This window comes from Ictalurus furcatus, chromosome 20, assembly GCF_023375685.1.
Source record: "Ictalurus furcatus strain D&B chromosome 20, Billie_1.0, whole genome shotgun sequence".
Lineage (NCBI taxonomy): Eukaryota > Metazoa > Chordata > Actinopteri > Siluriformes > Ictaluridae > Ictalurus > Ictalurus furcatus.
The window spans coordinates 18,405,693-18,429,213 of NC_071274.1; the positions used below are offsets into that span (position 1 = coordinate 18,405,693).

General features: G+C 40.1%; 1 protein-coding gene across 1 annotated transcript; it reads right to left on the reverse strand.

The window, feature by feature from the left end:
* Positions 1-1,039: 1,039 nt before the first annotated feature.
* onecut3b (one cut homeobox 3b) lies at positions 1,040-22,964 on the reverse strand. The gene is made up of 2 exons (XM_053652036.1): positions 21,884-22,964; positions 1,040-3,403 (listed from the first exon to the last, which is right to left on the reverse strand). The coding sequence occupies exons 1-2, from the start codon at positions 22,929-22,931 to the stop codon at positions 3,111-3,113; spliced, it is 1,341 nt and encodes a 446-aa protein (XP_053508011.1). The 5' UTR covers positions 22,932-22,964; the 3' UTR covers positions 1,040-3,110.
* Positions 22,965-23,521: the final 557 nt, after the last annotated feature.

Here is a 23,521-nt window from a genome sequence, read left to right on the forward strand (position 1 = left end):
TCAGTAATCAGATGGGATTTGGCCAGATGCTAATGATTGTGATTTAAAAAAAATTTTTAAAAAGAAAGAAAGAAAAAAAAGGCATATGATTAAGTTGATCACAGCACCACCAACACACATATACACACTCCCGGAATACTGTAAGACACACAAAAATAGCTCTGTTGGGAGTGTGTGTGTGTGCTCCATGGGTGCATTCGGAGCAAAATCACACTGCACACTTAGCAAATCGCTCCTCTGTGATCCAAACACTATTTGGATGGTAAGAAAAAAGCACCCATTTAAATAAATACATACATACATACATACATACATACATACATAAATCAATCAATTATGAAATAAATACAGCACAAACGTTAACATTTCCTACTGAAACAAAGTGCTTCTTTATAAGAATGGAAAGTGAGGTTTCTAATAGGCCTAATAGGACGCACATATATGCTGCGTGTGTGTGTGTGTGTGTGTGTGTGTGTGTGTGTGTGTGTGTGTGTGTGTGTGCCCAGAGCAATCCCACCCGTGGTTGAAGGAAAAAGGCACTCAACGTATACTGCATAGGAGCCACCTCCTTCACCGTGGCATAATGCAGTCTGACTGCTCTGTGTGTGTGTGTGTGTGTGTGTGTCTGTGTGTGTGTGATTCTGTTTGTGTGCTATTGTATTAACAAGAAAAAATGGTTTGTCGCTACATTAATATTATGTAGAGGGGTGTGTGTGTGTGTGTGTGTGTGTGTGTGTGTGTGTGTGTGTGTGTGTGGTGTGTAGTGTGTATGGACTGACATGTAGAAATGGAGTACAGCAATAATGAGTGTGGTTTGGTAGAACTGGCAGGCTGAAATATCTTTGGTATCAGTGGCTGTGTCCTATGTGCCACTATTATTCTGTGAGGTAGCCGCACTGGTTCTCACTACAAACGATGTGTGTATGTTCAGATTTTTTTTTCTTCACATTTTGACTTTGAAACAACATTGTTTAAGAACCTTACTTTTTAAAAAAAAAGAAAAAAGAAAACCTCTGAACCTCTCTGGCTCTAGCTGGCTCTAGACTTGGTCACTAATCACTGATCACTTGATTTCTGTATGTGTGTGTGTGTGTGTGTGTGTGTGTGTGTGTGTGTGTGTGGACTTTCTCAATTTCCTGTTTTTGATGCTACAAATATAACTTTGGCCTTTTCATACATTCACACTCTAATTCTAAAAGTAAAATTTCAGGTATGTCAGTGACAGTCACTGGGAAACTCAACATAATCCAGCATCCAGCCCGATGGCGTAGAGTTTTCACACCAAAACAATCCTCCAACAGCCATGGCGCCATTACAGATCTGATCTCAGAGAGGTTGAAGTTCAGAGGTCGCTCCAGTCTCAGGAGTCCAATTTTTTCCCCCACACAAACATTGTCCTGTTCCGGTATACACAACAACCCTTTATTTGTCTGTCTCTGATTCCTCCAATTTGTCTTTCTCAGAGTTTGTTTGTTCCGCAACTTCGTTAACAAGGTGCTTCTTCACTTGTAGTTTATGCACAACAGAGCACAAAGAGTTACACTGAATAGAAACTTTGTGTCTATGGTACTAAATACCCGCATCATTATTATAGAGGAAAAGAGAAGAAGAAGAAGACAGGTGGGGGTGAGAAAGGAGGTTGGGGAGAGGGGTAGGGAACAAGGAAGAAGAAAGAAAGAAGACAGAAAGAAGAGAAAATATTTACATTTCATATTTTTGGTATGGTTTTAACCTTGTGACGTTATTTCAACACGCTTTCATGTTGAGAATGAGCGGCTTTGCATGATTTGTCGGTTCCTCTGTTAGTTTAGAGACTGGAGGGAGGGACGAGAGGGGTTTTTTTGGGGGGGGAGGATGGAGCGGCTCGGAGCCACACCGTCCTCCGTGATTATCATTAAGGCATCTGTCATTGGCACTCAATCGTATCATACAGTGACATTTTACCTTCACGTTTGGCCACTAGACACTGCCTTCCTCCATGCACAGGAGAAAGCAAGCAGCAGCTGAACTCTACCCTACTCCCTCTGATTTATGATTGTTTCTTCTTATTTTTTATCTTTGGTAAATCAAAGAGGAAAATAAATCCTTTGGATACAAATATCAAAACTCATGCAAAAACTACAATAGCAACAACAACAACAACAACCAAAAAGAAAAAGAGATTATTTGGCATTTGGGCGTTGTGAAACTTTGGTTGGCCCCCATAACACTGGTGAGACTATCAGACTGCAGGACTGCAGGAAAATAAAAGACGAAGGTGAGTGTTGGTTGTTGTCCAGGAGGTGGCGCCGTTGCTCTGTGCATGAGGTTGAGGAGCGCTCTGCCCGGCGTGAAAAAAAAAAAAAGAAAGAAAGAAATAAAAATGATTCTGTAGGCGCCGGCTCAGAGGACTGATTGATTCTTTCCCCCATCCCTTTTGTCGTTGTGCTGAAGCAAGAGCACGGCGCCACGCTGGCAGTGAACAAAACCGAGACGCGATCGAGAAAATCGGGACTGGAAACGTGGCCAGAGAATTTAGACGAGTGGCGCGTCTGAGGCATGATTGTAACGCGCAAAACTCCATTTTCGTGTAAATTCTCGCAGCCAGTCGTCACCACGACTCTGAAGATCAAATTTGTACAAAAAAAACAAAACACACGAATATGATTAAAGATTTTGAGCAGAACTACTGATTGATCACAGAGAACTAGCCTATGGGGCACGCGCCAGGACACTTATTGCCATCTCTCCCTTATTTGTTACTACCTAGTTAAGAGACAAAAACAAATCCTGGTTCACCTGGTGCAACTCTTTAAAAAAAAATGAAGGGCAAAGAGAACTGAAGGCTTAAGGCTTAAATATCAAGCCTCCCCTCAGACCAGGCCTTAGGCCTTCTTGGGCAAATGACATGAAAACGAGAAATGTCATTGAAAAAAAAAAAAAAAACTTCCATTCATTGCATCCTAAAGTGAAATTTTAGAATCTAAATAAAAATAAAAACCCAGGATAAAAGACAGGGCCCACCGACACTCCTATCATCAGTCATGGGCGTCTGGTGTCCAACAAACAGGGCATCCAGTATCAGCCCTGCCCAGCCCAGCAGGTTTCAGTGTATGAGTTTGGATGGATGTTCAAGCCTTGGAAAAGGTGGTGGCTGAAGTGCCAGGCTGGCCAGGGCTGGTGCTGGGTTCTTCGTGCCAACGGTCCACACAGCGACGGCGGGCATTCATGAAGAAGTTGCTCACGGTTGAGAGCTCCAGTCCGAGCTGTTGCGAAATGGTGATCTGCATCTCTTTGCTGGGCCGCTTGTTCTCCTTGAAGATGGCGATAAGCGTGCGCCGCTGCAGGTCAGTGAAGACCAGCCGCTGCTTCTTGGGCGCCAGGTTGCGGTCTTTGTGCTGCTCTTGCTCCTTCCTTTTGCAGGCTAACACACACACACAGACACACACACATACAGAACAAGAGTCACAGACACACTGAATAGAAATACCAATAAAGCCGCAAATCAAAATATAGATTGCTGTGTGGTCATGTGCATAGAGCTGATGAGGAAGAGAAATGAAATAGAAAGCATGCTGGAGTGGGAAGGCAGGTGGAATCTGAGGTGAATTTGACAAAGTAATCTTTAACACATTTAAAGCAAACCTATATATACATTCTCAGATATAAAAGTAGCAATTTATACTTTTCCTCGTTGCTGGGGTTGTACTATCAAGGGTACATCTTTCATACCTTTAGTAGGCCTATGTATGTTTGTACTATAGGATCTTAAGGACCACTGATGTGCCTTTATAGCTACACCACATGCATCTTTCCATGTAAAAGACACATACAAATGATATCCTTGATGGTACCAAGCAGGAAAAGTACAGTTTGGTACCTCCATTTCTAAGAAAACTATATTGACCATAGGGTTGACAACAGACTGATATAATAGTACCGTTCATATTTGATTGCTGATTGGATATGTATTTGTGGTTTTAAGAATTTCAGTTCTTTTTGATGAATTAAAAAAATGTTTTTTACTTATAAATAGTATCACTTATATATCACTTATAAATAGTAAGTATTCATAGCTACATAGCTATGTATAAGCTTATAGGTTGTTCGGCTAAATTTGTTGATGGCACTAAGTGGGTTTAGTCTATACCTAAATCCTCAGTGCACCTTATTTTATGAAAAATATTTTATATCTTTCTTCAATTTTCAATCAGTCTGTCAATCTAAGTATCAATACTGGTTAGGAAACACATGCCAAATACACCATAATAATAACAAATATATTGTTTATTGCTAATATTGTCTAGGATTGGTAGCTAGTATTTGTCCACATCCTCCTCAAATCATGAATATCTTATGACATCACAACCTGAGCTCATACATCACACTTTCTATTTCTTTATGGGGGAAAAGAAAGTCTCATATATATATATATATATATATATATATATATATATATATATATATATATATAACTCACGATCACGTTTATGCGTTCAGTGTTCCTTTAATGTTCGATTTTTGTTTTGTTTTTTTTGTTGTTGTTTTTTTGTCGGAGGTGATTGCCTGAAGCATGGAGAGCAAAATGTAAATATGTATCTGTGTGTGCGAACAGTGTTTAATAGGAAGCTGTCATCCCCAGGGACTTATATCAGAGAACCCTCGAGCGAAATCCACTATCCCACTCCAAGCTGTTTGGACTCATTCAGAGGTATTACATTCATATGCCAGTGCTTCCTTTTAACCTCGCCGACTCTACAGATGAGGCCGACAATATGGCAGCAGGACTCCATAAACCAGAAGTAATGTGTGGAAGATGACAGTAAACTGTGATCATTTGCATTTAAAACGCGCTGTTGTTTGTCTATAGAGTCCAATTACTTTATTTTATACACGTGTTATGAGGTGGTAATTAAATGCACAAATGCAAAATTTAACTCGCTTGCTTTCTATTTGTATTTTATGTGCTTCCATTTTTTTTTTCCTAACCCGGCGCGTGGCTTTGCATGCATCATTATGTAAAACTGTACATGCATAGTACTGACAGGATCTTCTAGTTTGCTCGGTGTTATACTTTCATCTCTTTCTCACAAGCATCCATCACGCTCACCCGTGCACGCTCTCATTCACTCCTTCTTTCTCTCTTTCTCTTCTTGTCTGTCTGTCTCGTCTCGCGCTCTCACTTTGCTTCCTCTATTTCACTGTGTGTGTGTGTGTGTGTGTGTGTGTGTGTGTGTGTGTGTGTGTGTGTGTGTGTGTTGCGGCGAGGGTTCCCCCAGTGAGATTGTGCTGAGAGTGGAAAAGCCAGGCCCTAGCGCTGTATGTCTAATTACAGAGAGCCATGAGCCGATCGATCTCTCCTACACAGTCAAATCAGTTTACTGCTGCCATCTAAAGCAACAGCACACTCATCCATCATTTTCATATACCGCTGCACATCACATTCACACACACACACACACACACACACACACACACACACACACACTAGTGCATCAAGCATTAATTAATTAATACTAAACTACAACATGTTATGCTCGTGCAACTACATAATATTTTTCTTCTTGCATGTAGGCTGTATAATTCTGCAGCATGCTTGAAGGCCACATCAAAATGCAATCTGCCTTTATTTGCATCCACACACACACACACACAAACACACACACACACACACACACACGCACGGAACATCAGCTACCTTCATTCAAATGTTCAAGTATGCAATCAGCATCTGTGTGCACACGCATACATATTTTACAAACATTTAATGCCTTTGCCTTATTCATTTTGTTTTTGTTGCAAACTTACAGACCTACAAAACCTACACAAAACGGTATAATATATCAAATGAACGACCTATTTTTCTGTCTGTTCCGTTTGCTATCGAGCGCGAGACTAGCACCTTCTCGCTCGTTCCCACGTTCTGCCTCTTGATGTCAGTCGTTCCGGTGCGGTTCTCGCGCCTCACCGTGAGCGGGCGCGCGCTGGGCTCGGGGGGATCAATACGGGTCGATCGCGCGGGAAGGGGGCCCTGATTGCTGGACCACGTGCGCAGGAGAAAACGGGGGAAAATCGATCATTGCAGCTTTTAGGGCCACAGCCGCGCTCAGACTGAAAGAAGCAAAGACGCGCATTTCTGCCTCGCGCATTAAAACTAGAGCTATAGCCGTGAATTTCATAAAGAAAAGAAAAATCCATCCAACGTGTTCAAAAAAAAAACAAACCCGAGGACACATACCGCCGTAATCGGCGACTGGAGTCCACAACCAGATGTGCAGGCTTTCATTTCATATAGCCTTTCATTTCGCTTTTCCTTTTTACCTTTTCTCCTTCCCCAAAAAAGATCTCCACGAGGTCGTTTCATGGCTGAGAGTAGAATAAAGGCCGATGTGGATGCAGGCTATGATGTGCAGGCTGATGCAAAATAACAGGCGAACGTGTCAATAAAAATTCTCCCCATAGCCCAATTTCACGCATAACCTAGTCTATTCTCCAGAGTCACACAGCTTTAAAAGGATGCGATGCAGTTGCCTGCTTAATGTACACAATGCATAATTACCGCAAAATCTCTGCAGGGCTACGTGGTGCAATCAAAACGACCAAACTACCGCATTCTGTCTTGCAAAAATAGTAAATGGACGTGTAGAGTGGACTGACTGTCCCCTATTGATAGCACACCTGTGGTGCTTCTGTTCAAATGGACACAGATGATCACTACAGTTTTAGATTTAACACAGCACGCGTTAATGCAACACGACGCTGTTAGTTGTGTATAGGCTGTACCCATCAACACAAATTAGCCTATAACCTGTCCAAATGTTGTATACACACTCAATCTCCAGAAATGTGATGTAAAAAAATAAATAAAAACAGACAGAGCGTGTTGCTACAAAATAATTATAGCCTAGATTTTAATTTGAATTTACAGATCATTATGAAATTAAATTCTATTTTATAATTAACATTAAATCAGTCATCATATATACGTCTTTACGCACAACCCTTTCCGTTATTTTTATTTTTATTATTTTACAACCTTGAAGGTCTGAATGCTGAAACCTGAATTCAATGTCAGCCACATTTAAACGCTCTTATTGGCTTCCTGGTGTTTGTTAAATAAAAGCTGGAACTCACGCAGGCTATAATATATTATAGCCTAGTCGTTTTTAATGTCTAGGGGCCGAATAAAGGCAGTCTGTATTTGGAAAATAATTATTTTTTTTAAAGCTTTTAAAACGTTACGTCCTAGAAACATTAGCAGTCAATTGTTTTACGAGTCCGTGATAAAGAATTTCTCTAGAGATACATGCAGACGCTTAATAATGCAGTTCACTTTGTGTGACGTCATTCTCTTTAAATTGGCCTGCTCATATACAACGCTCCTAAAAGTTTCCGAGTAGGCGCTTTATTTTTATCAGATGGTGTTAAAAAAAGAAGAGAGTGGGCCACTTAAGGCTCTCCAATTTATATTGGGTATTATAATAATACAATACCCTATAAGTAACTACAATCTGCACAAAATGGGCTACTTCAGAAAGTCCCAGATGGAACCCTGGCATTGCTAGAGAAGGCCTGTATCTTCTGTTGGGGTGAGGTTAAGTCCCTAATCCCTAGCCTACAAAATACAAACTGCATTGTGGGTGCTCAGGTACGTCATTTGGACGTTACTTACTGCAGTGCATTGTGGGATTCCAGGTGTGCATTGGATAATCTTTACGTCACTTTTGTTTACCCTCTAAGGTTTATGGACTCTAACCTATTATACATTGTGGAATTTCATGAATTCACCAGATATTCTCCACAGTGTTTTTATAGGTTATGTGAATTCAAATTGGCAAAACTCCCCAAATAGTGCCCTATGTAGTGAATAGGGTGTGATTTCAGACATATGCACAACAGGTCGGCTCCGGCTCTGTTTTCAGAAATTGCTTATAAAATAGCAAAATGTCCTAACTAGTGCACTAAATAGTGAATAACGCGTGATTTCAGATGCAGTAATTCTTTTTGAATGTTATACTTTTATCGTTTCTGGTAGTAGGGTAGTAGAGTATAATCTTCGTGGAGCTAAAGAACCAATCATAAGAAAATAAATCAATTAAATAACCAATCAGTATCGAATTATCGATAATCGATAAAGGGGCATGAAGGTTTATTTACTGCTCCAGGCGTGAACCGAGCATAAATGAGCCTCAAAATCTTTAGACTATTTTTATGCAACAGAAAGCGTAAGAATGTTCTTGCATCTGGATTTCTTCGCAGTGGTAGGTAGGGACATGTGGCCCACGCACAAACCCGTTCGGGTCCACGGTTCGAGTTTTCTTACAGAGCAATAGTCCGTTAATATCGATCGAGCTGCGCTTTAAGACCGTTTCATGGGGCATTTCTTTAATTCAGTCTTCACCCACCCGAGGCTATGCCAAGCTTTCTCTGGCTCCGACATTACCGACTCAATACTCTATAATGTAATGAGTGAGTGTTGGCACTAATATACTGATAATTTAATACATAATGTCTGTTTTCCTTAACCAGTCATTTACTTCCAGGCGTTTTTCCACACTGCAAACAAATTTGCTTCTTTGTCTTCCTTAGGCGCAGTCAATTTCTCGATAAATAAATGGACGTTTACTAAGCCTATGTCTGGAGAAAACGTAAATCATAGCATGGTATAATAATAATAATAATAATAATAATAATAATAATAATAATAATAATAATGCCGTTATTGCTGCTTTATATAAAAAATGGTAACTTTGCCAGAGAATAAATAATTTTTATATCATTTTGATACCAAATCTGACAAATCAAGGACAGAAACAGATTTAAAACCTTCTGTAGTTACATTTCTGAGATACTGAATGAAATTCACTCAAAGTAGAGGGTATTGTTGGCACTCGTGAAAGAAGTTGGTCTCCCCCACCTGTGTGTGTACGTGTGTGTGTGTGTGTGTGTGTGTGTGTGTGTGTGTGTGTGTGTGTGAGAGAGAGAGAGAGAGAGAGAGAGAGAGAGATAGAGAAAAGCCCTGAATACTTTCAGGAGACATTCACAAATGAAAGCCTACTTTGTTCTTTGCCTGTTTGCAAACTACATTTTAATTGCCCGAGACTGTTTAGTTTCGTAATCCAGTGGTAATCACACTTATTGGTATGTTATCACTAAGATGGATGGAGTTCTCTATGGTTGTTGCCGAAAGCAATATTTTATTCTGTTCTCTTGAATACTGTGCTGTACTTTTAGGCTATTTGATTGCAGTAAGAGCATTTTTTTTTTTCGCGTATCGAACGTTATAAAGTAAACACAGATAGCTCTTTGCATGCCAACATCTCAACATTTATGCCCTGAACAGTGCAACTCGGTGTTGTTCATAAGTACTGTGATAAGTTGGCAGTTAGACTGAACCGGGCTATAAAATACTAAGATATTAGTTTTTTTGTTGTTGTTGTTGGGTTTTTTATTTTTTTGTTTTTTGTTGTTTTTTTTGTTTTTTTTTGGGGGGGGGGGGGTTGTTTGGTTGTTTTTTTTTTGGTTTTGTTTTTTACATTTCCGTAATCTTTAACAATTTTATAAAATTCTATCTTCTATCATATGGCCATCAAATCGGAGTGGGCTAAATGGTAATGACCCTAAAGTATGACAAATTGGGGGAGAAATGGCAATATTGAAATTGGATGAAAGTTTATTGATGTAGTCCAACAGAAAGAAGGCCAAAACGTCTGAAATGTGTTGACAGTGTTTTGTGTGTTTGTTTGGTTTTTTTTTTCATTCGATAGCTGTTTGCTATGAGACTATAGAAAATATAACAATATATCAATATCAAAATATAAAATGATTATTATAAAAATACTGGACGGGACTTCCTCTACGCATTGTACATTAATATATGTTACAATGTTTAAAAAAGAAACAAGGTATTACATAAAAATTAACAAATGGTACAAAACATTGAAATAATTCGGCAGTTAAATTTTTATACATTTTTAAACACACATAATCGGTATGATTCATATTTATTTTATATGTTTTGTTTGTTTGTTTCTTTGGAATGTACCTATTTATTTGTTAGTTTGTTTTGAGTGGTCTAATTCATTCTACATGGTGTGTCTCAAGTCACACACTTGCAAATTCTTAACAATTCTTACGTCATCATTTGGACAGTTGAGGCTAGGGGTCACGATCTATCTTTTTTAAGACCTCAGGATAGGCCTGTGAAATAGAACTCATTTTCAACCACATTTCTCCCCATTAGTTCAAATGTGAAGGTATATGAATTTGCGGTCAAGAAGCTCAAATTACATTATTTTATTTATTTATTTCAAATTGCACGCTAATTATTCTCTAGATAAATTATTTAATAGTGCATATAATGAACCCTGAAGCCACACGCCTACATCCTGTCTCAGTCTGGTCATTAGACTATGGAATCAGTTCACCACAGTTTCTCTATGGAACTCGGCGTGGCTTTAATGGTGTACCAAGTAAACCAACACTGAGCAGTAGTTTATGGTCTGGGTTTACAGATAAGTGAGTAGTAGCCTGTGTAGTTCTCGGTTTGGGACACATCCTGAGTGTTGGTTTGAGAGAGAACCGAGGCCGCGATCAATAACTAACCGCAGCATGCAGCTATAAGCGCTCGGATAAGGATCGATACACAGGACCGAGCTTTTGTTTTTTGGGGTGCGGTGAAAAGAAGCTATCCAGAGAGTTAACTGCAGTGTAACTTCAGTAATACATGTAAAAATTGGTTAAACTGCAGAGGAGGAGGAGGAGGCTACACAAAGTTTGTTACGAAATAGCAGAGGTTCTTCATCAGTCTATTAACAAGTCAGTTTACTGACAGATCTTACAGATTGTTGTTGTGATTTATTCACATTTACTGTATGGGTCTCATTTGTGTCCAAATATTACTGGGGAAATGTATTACTTTTTTATTATTTTTTTTTTTTTTACCACGAATGCAGGCGGGATGATGGACGAGCGTGAGACTTGAATGGGATTCTTCATGGCCAAGCACTGCATCCTGGCTCTTTATGGGTGATTTAAGCGTTAAGTCAATTTTCTCCGTCAATACATTGACGAGATCCTCTCAGATACAACACAGAGCAGGAATAAAGCCATTTCCATTCGATTCTCACATTTTCATCAAAAGATGAATTTTGCACCGTGTCATCTCCATAACCCACACAACTGGACAAAATAACACCGGTGGAGTCATACAAGAGAAACTGATGATGGGGATACAAAACTAGAAATATTATAAACGGTATATACATATATATATATATATATATATATATATATATATATATATATATATATATATATATATATATATACATTACACCAGAATGCGGCATACAATAGTTTAAAACCATTGCGAGGCATATAAGCGCGCGTGCAATGAATTTTAAATATTATTGGTGACTTCCATTTTGTAAAAATGTAATCGTTTTTGTTTTGTAATAGCTCATAATAATTGATACAACATTTGTAATTGTTTAAACTCAAGTACAAACAGAGCACATTATTCTGCATATAGAACTATATCTACAGAGCTTTTTTATTTTCTATTTAAGATTATTAAATGAAAGACTATTTTTTTAAAAATTGTAATCTCTGTGATTTCTTTAGCTGACGTTAAAAATGTTCTTATTTACTCACAGATCAGTATTCAGAACACAAATCACTAGGCCTATAAATAAATAAAAAATAAAAAATAAAAAAGAGATAGATAGATAGATAGATAGATACGCATTTTCTTTCCTATAATAAAAAAGACGCACATCACGTGCAACCCGAAATAAGCACATTAAAAAGTGCAGCTTCCCGATTAAGAGGGAACAGATGAGTGGTGTTCAAGAAAAGCTGGAAAAAAAACATTACATTTTAAAGCTGTGGGTAATAATAAACAAAAACATCTTTTATTTATAGGTAATATGGGCTGTGATCAAATGGACGCCTCGTCGTCGTCTATGAGTTGAAGGTTTAGGAAGGAGACACGTGCCATGAAAACAGACCGGCGAAAAATGAACGTGAAATAATAATAATAATAATAATAATAATAATAATAATAATAATAATAATGCAATTTGCTACTAATTCAACACACACACACACACACACACACACACACACACACACACACACACACACACACATCAGTTGAGGATAAACGTGTGCAACACAATGAAATCACTTCCAAACTTAAATGAATTTACTTACCAGACTGTAATTAGCAAACTGCTATAACCTATTTAAAATGCTGCTTACACTGTGCTTCACTCAAAACAAGTCAGATATAGCAGATGATGCAAAACACTTTGTTAAACTTTAATGCAGGTTATGATTGCTTCAAAAGAAATTTCTCAGGTGTATCACAGCACTCAGTAATGATAGAGAGTTTTGACACCTTTGAATTTCTAGGTTAGGTTAAAATTATGGCTGAAACAGAAAGGAAGGTAAAGCAAACAAACAAAAATAGCTGACGAATTAACCCTCAATTCAGACAACATTAATGAATAAATGAATTCACTAACCCTAATTCTAAAATGAAACTGGTAATGATGATGTCCATCCTGTGGAAAGTTCTTTAATGTCTATTTAATCATTTCACTCACACTTTGCTAGTTAAAACTGCCTGATTATAAGCAGATAATTCTCCTTTTCTGTAATATGATCAACCTCCACATTTCCTCAGTCCCCCAGTTTGCTGCAGCTGAGCTGTATGACATGGCACCTGTTAAGCGTATCTAAGGAGTGTGGCCTCTTCTTAACATCTCCACACTAATTGGATCAGAGACAGTGTGGGAACTTTACACAGTAAGTTTGGCCTTTAGAGAGCGGTGTAATAGAAACCAAGCATTCCTATATTTCGGGTCAGGGGCAGTTCCTCTGTGTGCACACCGTTTCCTAACTGCTCACCAAAATCAATTGCTCAGTGGACAAACATCTGACGAGCCAGATCTATCGCGAGCAGCTCAATTAAATGCCATTCATAGACAGATGGATTGATCTGGAAGCCGAGAAGTGAAAGATCTATAACAGATCTTATATTAATCCCACATTATACTGTTAGAGCCCTTTACCACCATCTCTGTGGAACAGGCTGAGATGCTACCTTTAAAGACTTATCTGTGAATATGTGAATTCTTTTTAGATTTCTTGTTTTTAATTTCTATGTCGTGTCATTAAATCCTACTCAGTCTGTTATTACTAGGTTATTAAACATACGTCAATAAATCAATCCATTTATGTGTATTCATTAAAGTCAAAGTAAGGAATTTAATTTATCAAGTTATTTTTCCCATCAATTCATAAATGTTGGTAATTTACTATTTACTCTTGAAGAAATACATCATACATAGTCGAAGGCCGGGATATGTTTTAACGCTCAAATGTACACTTAAGCAATAAAATGATCTAAATAGAAATTATACAACTGAATAAAAAGCAGCAATCTAATCAGGTTAAGGTCAAATATGTACATTTCAAATGTATGCTACATTGATGAAGTGCATTGAAATGACTGCACATTCAACGTTGTGTAGGCTGAAGTGTGTGTGAGTGTGATTAATGCATGTGTGCTAATGTGTGAGTTGAACCAGACATGAGCTTGATGTGAAGTATTATATAATACTTTCAGTATACAAATATAATGTAATGGAAGATGTAGTTCAGCATAGCACATAAAGGCTCCAGAGAAACGAGACGTTTTGGATAAAAGTGATCAGTTTCATCAGATGAGCAAGAAAAGGGCTATTCAAAATCATTTGAATAGATAGATTGATAGATAGATAGATAGATAGATAGATAGATAGATAGATAGATAGATTTGAGTTGTGTAGTGAATGTAGTGTACATTTAAAAGTTAATTAAGTTACACATTTGTCCATTGACCTTGCGTATTAGTGTATTACACAGTAATTAGGAATTATTCAGTAGCTACTGATACGTAAAGTATGTTGTTATGAGAGTAAGGAGTGTTTGGACCGTCCCATCCCCCAACCCCCTATTAGTGATGTTACTGGGTTTGGTTTCCCATATACACTCCCATTATGTTAGAGAATAAACGCAAATAGAGCAACTTTGCTATTCTGAAATCCTTTACTGTCTCGTTAAGGTGTTAGTTGTAATATCTAATAATTACTCAAATAATTGATGGGATTCTTGAGTGCACAAAGGCAGTGTTTTGAGGGAAATAAAGCACAACGCTTATAATAAAGACTCACTGAGTGTACGTGCATCTCATACTGTTTACGTCTTAGCAAACACATTTATACTCGACTGTTCAATGATTAATGGAAGCTTTTATTATATTTACCACGATGTCTGTGGCTGAATGTATTCAGCTGGGAAAATGCTTTCAAATAGAATCTGTTCTTTTGTCTGTGTGTGTGTGTGTGTGTGTGTGTATGTGTGTGTGTGTGTGTGTGTGTGTGTGCAGAAACCAAAAATCTGTTGGTGGGAAAGTACTGTGAGCAAAGGCCCCTGCTTGACTGGCTGCTGCTGGCTGTTCCTTGTGTGTGTGTGTGTGTGTCTCTGCTTGGCTAGCTGCTGCTGGTGGGAGCCCCAGAGATGGAGGGAGAGAGAGAGCAGGGGAAAGGAAATCAATACAGATTCAGAGTCAGAGATTCAAGTCAGATAAGCCTTAACAATATATAGCACAGGCACACTCTATAACCCAATCACATACACACTCATAAACACACACACATAACGCACACATGCCCACACACGCACTTTCACACTAATATTGCAACACACTCAGACACACACACAATGTCTCCTGTGAGTGCTCCTATCTTGCTTTTACACATACAGTACATGGAAGGATATACAGTAAATATACAGTAAACCTGTGTGTACAAACCTGCACATCACACCTGTGCATTCATATGAGTTTGATATGCAAATGCACACACCCAGTGACCCTGAGCACAATACATGCCTCTCTACAACCTTCAAATATCAAATGATTACAACCTTGGATTGCACTGTACTGTATTTGCTGACGAATAGGAAATGATAATTAGCGGAGTATGTAAATGAGCGAATGCGCTCTCTGAGGCCATTCGAATCTTACACACACACACACACACCTTATCAAACCACACCTTCTAAATCTCCTATGATATCATAAACCCCTATGCTTCAGGAGTGCTTGGCCCGGATTCTCCGTTTTTGACCTGTCCTGCCATATATCCCCAGCCAACGTTAATGTTGTCTCTAAACATTCACCGCACGTTCCACTTTGCTTACCGAGAACTGACTTGGTTACAGCAGCCACAACCCTTGCCTCCCTCCCCGCCTTCCCCTCACGCTTATCAATTATTAACGCCAGAATCGATCATTTCAGCAGCTCGCCTCGATCTGCTGCTTTTCACAAAGTCAAATCTCTCCCACCCTCAATCAATCGCAGTGCCCCGCCGTCTGCTTTTATCTCGCCGAGCACACATTTCTTCGCGTACAGTTCGACGTTTTGGGGAGTTTGAAGCATATTTACATTCATTTCCACAGTTTGGGGGAGATGAGAGGAGATACCAAACAGATTTTAAAAAAAAAAAATCTTTTGAACTGAAACAAGCAGAAGCTCTGTGTGTGTGTGTGTGTGTGTGTGTGTGTGTGTGTGTGTGTGTGTGTGTGTGTGTGTGTGTGTGTGTGTCTTTGTATCTTATTCTGGCTCCTGACATGAAGCTATTTTAAACCTAGACCATCAGGGACTCGTTCTTTTTTGTGTTTAATGTATTTCTACTTATAAACACAGACATCTGGATTTAAGTTACACAAATGGAAGGTGTCTGTTTCTATTGAACTCTTTTACATGATAAGGGTTAGATTATTATAAGAATTTGAACGCTTGAGACCTGTCTGCAGATCCAGACCACCACATGGTACACACATTTCAACATTTCTTAGTTTAACTGTTGTAATGGAATAATTGATAGTATTTACTGAATAATATGCTTCAGTGTAGATGAATGAATAACACGCTGGGAGTTTAAGTAGTTAAATGTGCAATAATTTGAACCACAATGTCAGAAACAGAGCTTCGGATTGCCCAAAAGCTATTAATAGAATCAAAAGAAATATATGCATGGGTTCATTTCCATAATCTTTTCATAACACTGATGTTATTCGAATGCATCAGTTGCAACATTGGTGATTTCCGAAACCTTTGGTAGTCCCCACTACACCTGTTGTGGAATTTATGTCCATTAGTATACGTTTAATGTGTGTTTTGTGCATTCAAGCATCAATTCAGTGATGGATAAAATGAACAGATTTTGAGAAAAGTGAGGGAAAACTAAAGCTTAAATGCTAGACATTGATTGCAGAGCCTATATTCAGTCACACTCATGTTTGGTACAGTTCACATATTATGACACATGCATTAATAGCTTTCTCTCTCTCTCTCTCTCTCTCACACACACACACACACACACACAATTCAGCCTACACAACTAGGATGAACATGAAATCATTTCAATGCACGTCATCAAAGGATTGTGCCCTACTGGACATTTTTTTCATCACTGGCTAGAACTCTCTTCACAATATCATGCAATGGCTGATATCTTATAATATTAGCCATTGCATTTCATGTCTACATGACTTTGAAAGAGTATTGTCTTTTTGTGTGTGTGTGTGTGTGTGTGTGAGTGTGTGTGTGTTGGTAAACCTAACCCATCAACAGATCTTATTCAGTACTACTGTGGCAGTCGTAATGGATGGCAGGCCATTTTTTGTGATGTGCTTCAGAGAGAGAAGCAAGAGAGGAGAATAGGGGGATGGGAAGCTATGTTATTGATCTCTCATACGTGCAAAGCCAGGCAAACATATGAGAATGACAAAGCCGCAGCAGCAGCACAAGCTTAAATGGCGCTATGTGGCCAGGCAGAACGGGAGCGGCGGACTCTGTGATTCTGTCACTGCCAGCGATTCTCACCAACTGCTGACTTTCACTTTTGGATTCAACTTACATTTAATTATGATATTTCCCGAGATGAGCAATTTGATGTATTTGCTTCACTAAAGCCGATACCTTGCTGCTTGTTATTCATAGAGAAAAGGCACAGATTATTGCATGTTAAATTGAATTGACTTTAATTCATCCCCAGGCTGCATAACAAGACAGTATAAGATCACTATGTGATCAAATAATATTATAAATTCATATGTCTGCCTACAGAAATGCAATCAAAGGCTGACGCATGCAGTGCACACTGAGACAAAGGTCATTGTTTTCTTCCTACATTGTGTGCAAGATTTTTTTTATTATTTCATATGATGCAATAAAGTATTTAATTATTGGGCATAAATTTCAATTATTGCCTTGTTACAAGATCTAGATCACAATATCTGTACAGATGATGATGTAGTCGCCCAAATGCCAATCAGGATTGCATATTACCATATTACATCCAATTATATTTCAAGTCGGTTATCAAACAGAGCGCTCTGGTGATTCCAAGTGGCCGTTTATTGATTATATAAGGCTTTAAGTATTAACATCACCTTATTCTTGGTCCAAATGACTCGAATCCTACCTTCGTGTTTCACCCTTATGAGCTCTGATCCACAGTAAAATCGTTTGTAAGACAAAAGGTACTGCTGAGGCTTTCTTAATTAAATCCTACACACCACTTGACGTTGGTCTACATTGGGAATGTCTTGTTATGAGTATGTTCCTCAGTCTGGAGAGCGCTTGTAATATCTCTCTGAGCTATAGCCTATTCTACAGAAATGCTAGACTTCACCCAAGTATTTTTATACCAAGCCATTTTTTTTCTCCTCATTGACTTTCTGTAAATGTATAGCTACTTCATACAATAATTCTAACATTGCTCATAATGAATGAAAGCTAATAGGGGCCTGTTAGCACATGAGATTATGCTAAATGGTCCATAATAATGCTCAAACATTGATAGCTTGGACTCAAACATGCTTCACCTATTAACTAGGTCTGCAGTCATTTAGCAAGCACTTTTATTCAAAACATAATCAGATTGACCACGCTTAGTTAAAGTGAGTACAACACAAGCAGGAGTCTCGCTTTGCTACAGAGATCATTATATTAATCTCGTACGAGATTAACCACATGCTCTGACAAGTAAAGTTTGATCTTATTCAGTACTTTTGACCAATTTGAGACAATATCGTAGACACTACAGGAAAGTGACGTTCCCTAACAACTGGTTCACAGCGACTTCTTAACTTGTTCTCTTCTAGATGATTGGACCCTGTCATCCTCTTCACCTTGAAGCCACAGAGTGATAGCAACACTATAATCAACCCACTGAGATCCTGCATGGGGTCTTCACAAACAGGCTTTTACTATTTCACACTGTCACACTTCAGCCTGTTCAGACTTGTGGCCTGGAGAGCATGCAGTCAGGAATACTTCAAGCAGAAGTGTCTTAGATTCAGAAGTAAGTCAGATGTCTGACTTGGTGTGCTCTTGATTTGTTCTACACAGGTGCATCTTTGTATCCATAACTGGGAGATAGTTCAGCAACATGTTTCATTAACAGAAATGAGATCAGATCCAAACACATTCATCATGAATGTGCATGATGAAAGATCCACAAAACTGTAACTAATTTCTGGTTGTTGTTGTTTTTTTTTTTTTCACTTTTAATGCCATACTTTAGCAATTATTTCTCCCTAGGTCTTAAAACATCTGTTATTTCTGTTAATGAATAATTTAATCATTATGGATGAGAGGGAGAGAAAGAGAGAGAGTGTCTTGACTGTGCTGAGAAGCAATTAATCAAGGCTATCCATTAGGCATTCAAACGCGCCCAGATTGGACGTGTGTCCGCGTGCAGGTCACTAATGCTGCCCTCCCTAACCACGAGACCCTGTCTCAAGGGTCCAGGAACGGGCAATCCATACTGCCTCCACAAGCCTAAGAGAAAGAGATTCCAATCTTGCATCGATTGGGATCATAATAAATTTGATATTATAACCTATCTAACTTTATAGAGTGAAGTATTTCACCACAGCATGCACTGTAGATTAATAACTCTGACTTGATTTGAATGGAGAACGTCAGTTGAATATGCATCTGTGGATGGGATAGTGGGATGAAGAACAGATGGGCTTTCAGCCATATTGTCCACCATATTTACAGTTCATTGTCTGTGGAGGCATGCATTTTGAAAGCCAGTAGATCCCTTTCCTGCCTAGTTGTGCTATTTTACACTCACGCTGGCACTGAAAAAACGTGACCTTGGAAAAGCCTATATAATTTGGAGTGCTTTGTGAATTGTTTTTGTTGACTTAAATGGTTATATTTGTCTTTTACATTGTTTTGGTTGCTTTAACTATCCAGCAGTTGTAGAATTCACTGTTTGACCGATAAATGGATGTAGAGATGTCTAAGCGGTCATTGAATTTCCCATAGCCCTATTGGAAAGCAATATTTCTGCGTGGTTTCATGGCACAGCATCTCTATCAACCTTTCTCTATCAAAACCTGTTCTAGACTTTATCATATTAACCACAATTGATTGCTACTTACCAAAGCTTCCCAAACACATATGAAAATGATCTACACACTCAGATAAAAGGGCATCCTTCTTTGTTGCTTTGCTGGGGCGATACTGTTATAATTAGTACCTTAATTATTTAATTTTTTTACCTTGATTTAAAATGATGTTAGGTATATAAATGGCCCATAATTCTTAAAGCTTAAAGGATACCACAAGGAAAGGTACAATTTAGGATTCTTTTTATCTGAGAGTGTATAATTCCACCTATAATTCTCTGGAGTGATATGGCACTGGATAAGCTGGGGGGAAAAAATCAGTTGTATAATGGTATTTTAATATTTACATTCAGCATAATGGCTTCCTTTTGCAAAGGATGCCTCAAATCCAAATGGCATCAGCAGCGCATAGAAATCCAAATGCCAGCATTTGTCATAAAATACATAAATGAGCGTGTCACGGTTTAATAGGAAAGCGTTAAAAGCATATCGAGTTAAATTAAATCCGGAGAGCAGCAGTGCGGTTATATCTGTGCTTCCAGTTCTCAATCGAGTATTGATTTGTGCGCTCCATTTAAAGGGACGCAGCTCTGATCGGCTGGAGGTCACACTGGATCCCAACGTGAGGCGAACACTCAAAACGCCTGAGGTGGGGTGGTTATCTTGTCCCTGTAGGATGCATTAATACTGGCAGAATATTGTGGGTTAAGAGACCAAAATGTTCATGCACAAAAAGGGGGGAGATAAATAAATTGGAGACCAGCTAGGAGTTCATCTGTCCTGCGCGTAAACATCATTTAAATACGGAAATACGGTCGTTCTAGAGCTCTAAGGTAAATGTGAAAATTAAAAAGGAAAAGGGAGCAAAAGGACGCAGAAATGATACCTAGACTGCTTATTTCTTGTAGCAAATAAATAGATAGATAGATAGATAGATAGATAGATAAATAAAAGTAAGAAACGAGGAGAAGAAGAAGAGGAAGACTCTGACTTCTTAAAGAACAGTGTAAATGTGGATTTGTAAACTGTGGATTGTTTTTATATTAGCATTATAAGGCACCACAGGGGACAATGGACAGAATTAAAAGCTCAAAGCGAGCAGAGCAAGAACAAAAGACAGTAGATGCGCTTATAATTAATAGTCTTATGTAATTAGACACTGCAATCTGTCAGTCAGATAGTGATTATTCTAATAATAACGGTACAGTAATAGCTAGATTTTAAATGGTCACTCTCTTCTTTCGGAAAGCACGCACCGAAAAGAGGCTCAGGGCCGCGTAATGAAGTGAAGGAGTTTACTGTACACAGGACCTCGAGAGGCTTCATTTCCGGTTGATTGGAGGGGGGTTCATTCGGGTTAACATGGCCGAAAACACAAAAAGTGACCTTTTGCAGGAAAGCCCGCTGAGCACGGCTTCGGAGAGAGAGAGAGAGAGAGAGAGAGAGAGAGAGAGATCCCCCCATCTGTTGTGGGAGAGAGCAGTACACACTCATCAAGCCGCTGACAGGAAATCGTTTCTTAAATGTCTGATGGCCATCCAGTTTAGCACTCATTCAGAGTCTCTCTTTTACTGTGTTAAATTTAAAAAAGCGCGAACAGGCCTCAGTCATGTGCAACTGCTTAATTACACACTCAGCAAAATCTTAAGCACTAAATTAACAACTGAGTGTCGGATCAACTCAGACGGTTGCATAGAATTCTGATAGTCTTTAATGTTTATTTGTGTGCAGCTGAACTGGACACACAGTGGGCCTATACGTATTCATTCAACACTGCGAATTTTACTATATGTATGGCCTGCCTGTTTTCCAGGAAGTTATTTGTTTGTTTGTTTGTTTTGACAAAGCGTTGTCAACATTTAGCAAGTGAACGTTGTAGAAGTGAAAACCCCTGTCGAGAGCATCATCACACATGCATTCAAAAAATATTATAGGAAGTAAATCCTGGGTAGTTTGCATGCTTGTATTTCCAGAATTAATAGCTCGTTTGGAATAAGACTGGACAAAGCCAAATAGCCTAAATAACGTGATTTTGTTTAAACGCTTGTCTCTTTCGAGGTTTAGAGTGTAAACATAACCTACTCGCTCTGAATTCACTGGACGGAGGATGACAATAAGATAAGCAGTGACATGGTGAGCAGATTTGTAGTGTTGCCAGATTTTGTTGCTAGAGTTTTGTTTTGTTTGTTTTTTTCACTAAATTGGAGACCTACCGGATTGAATAAAATGTATTTTAATTTGTGGGAAAGTTAAATTTGAGATTGCATGTAGAGAATTGTGATCGAGATCCAATCTGGCAACGCTGCAGATATTACTCTGGTATAATGGCATGCTATCGTGACATTAATTGTGTCACATTCGGCGTTTTATCAATGTGGTCATTAAACAATTGCAAAACTTACAAACGTGAGCGCGCACTCACCGGCCAACCTGAGCGCGGACATCCTCTGAAACTCGGGCTCCTGTAACCACTTCCACATCCTCCGGAAGGTCTCGCGACCGGACTTCAGCTTACTCCAGGGCTTCGGGTTGCGCAGCAGGTCCGACAGGGTGCCCTGCGAGCGGCACAAGATCCTCTGCGCGAAAATGGCCTGCGGGATGCTGTAGCGCTTCAGTTCGGCCGTTATTCGCTGAGCCACTTCCTTCGTGTTGATCTCCTCTACTTGGCCTGAGCCACCACCGCTCCCGCCGACGCCATGCCCGCCCGCGGCCGCGTGTCTCTCGCGCTCGGCCAACATGGATCCGTTAGCCTGCGAGTGCAGGTGTCCGTGAGGGTGCATGCCGTTCAAGTTGGAGATCATGCCGTGTCCGTGGCCCCCCAGGCTGCGGGCTATGTGCTCCTCGCTGCGCGAGAGCATCGCCGCATGGGAGTCGAAGCCGCCAGAGAGCATCTTGTCGTTGGCGAGGTGCGCGCTCGGCCCGTATGCGGACAGAGCCTGCTGAGAGTTGTGCAGAGAACCAAGCCCGTTGGACAGCGGCGACAAGGGCGGCGCCATGGCGGACATGTCTTTAGGATAATGTCCGTACAGGTTACTGACGGAGGCCAGGCCGCGGTCATCTCGCATGAGCGTAAAGCTTCCACTCACGTTTCCCGTGGCGAGGCGCTGGTGCGCGGCGTGGTGGTGCGCGTGCGGGTGCGGGTGGTGAAACTTGTCCGACACAGTCGAGATAGGGGGCAGATGCTGAAGCGGAGTGAGCGTCGTGTATGTGTTGGACAAACTCATGCCCGACTCACACATGCTCATCGCTGGGTGCAGGTGGCCCGATAGTGCTGGTTCGGGCCGGTACTCGCCGGCGGTGCCTTCCAGGATTGAAGCCATGCTGGAGACCATCGCCGAGCGCCCGTGCGACACCAGGTTCCGGTGGGACGCTGATGATGACGGTCTCCCGTGCGACGCGTTCATCAATTCTCCCGCTTGCGAATGCGAGACGCCATGCATGTTGCCGATGTTCTCCATTGTAAGTTCCATATTGAAGAAACACTGTCTTTCTGCCTCCCTCCCTCCCTCTCTACCTTCCTCTCGTTCCCTTTCTTGCTCTGTCACTCTCTCTCCGCACAGCGCGCGCTCTCCACAAACCTCCCACAGAAGCGGATTTCTTCTTTTGTTTTCTTCTTCTACTACTACTTCTTCTTTTCACGAAAACGATTTCAAAACCAATCCATTGATTTCGGAGCGTCGACGATCAGTCAGTCGAGCATGATGCTCTAAACACTCGCGCTCCTTCTTCGCCACCTTCACGCTTTCAGCAGGGTCACTGTGTGTGTGTCTATGTGTCTGTGCCTCTCTGTGTGCGTGTGTGTGCGCGCGCGCCTGTGTCTGTGTGTGTGTGTGTGTGTGTATGTGTGTGTGTATGGAGTGGACGATGTACGCGTGCGGCTCATTCACTGTGCAACAGCGCTTCTACCGAGAGACCGGAGCTGGGCGCAGTGTCCGCGTCCGAGCGCGAGCGCGCGCTCCCGTGTGTAAATCTCGCGGTCACGCGCACGCTGTCTGTGGTCCTGAAGTCGCGCCTTTTCCACCAATCCAGTGAACGATTGCATTATTTGTATATGTACGCG

Excerpts from the sequence above, each read along its gene's own strand:
- onecut3b (XM_053652036.1), bottom strand. The coding sequence starts at position 22,931 with ATGGAACTTACAATGGAGAACATCGGCAACATGCATGGCGTCTCGCAT. Across the intron at positions 3,404-21,883 it reads GTCCGCGCTCAGGTTGGCCG|CCTGCAAAAGGAAGGAGCAA; the intron begins GTGAGTGCGCGC and ends TGTGTGTGTTAG.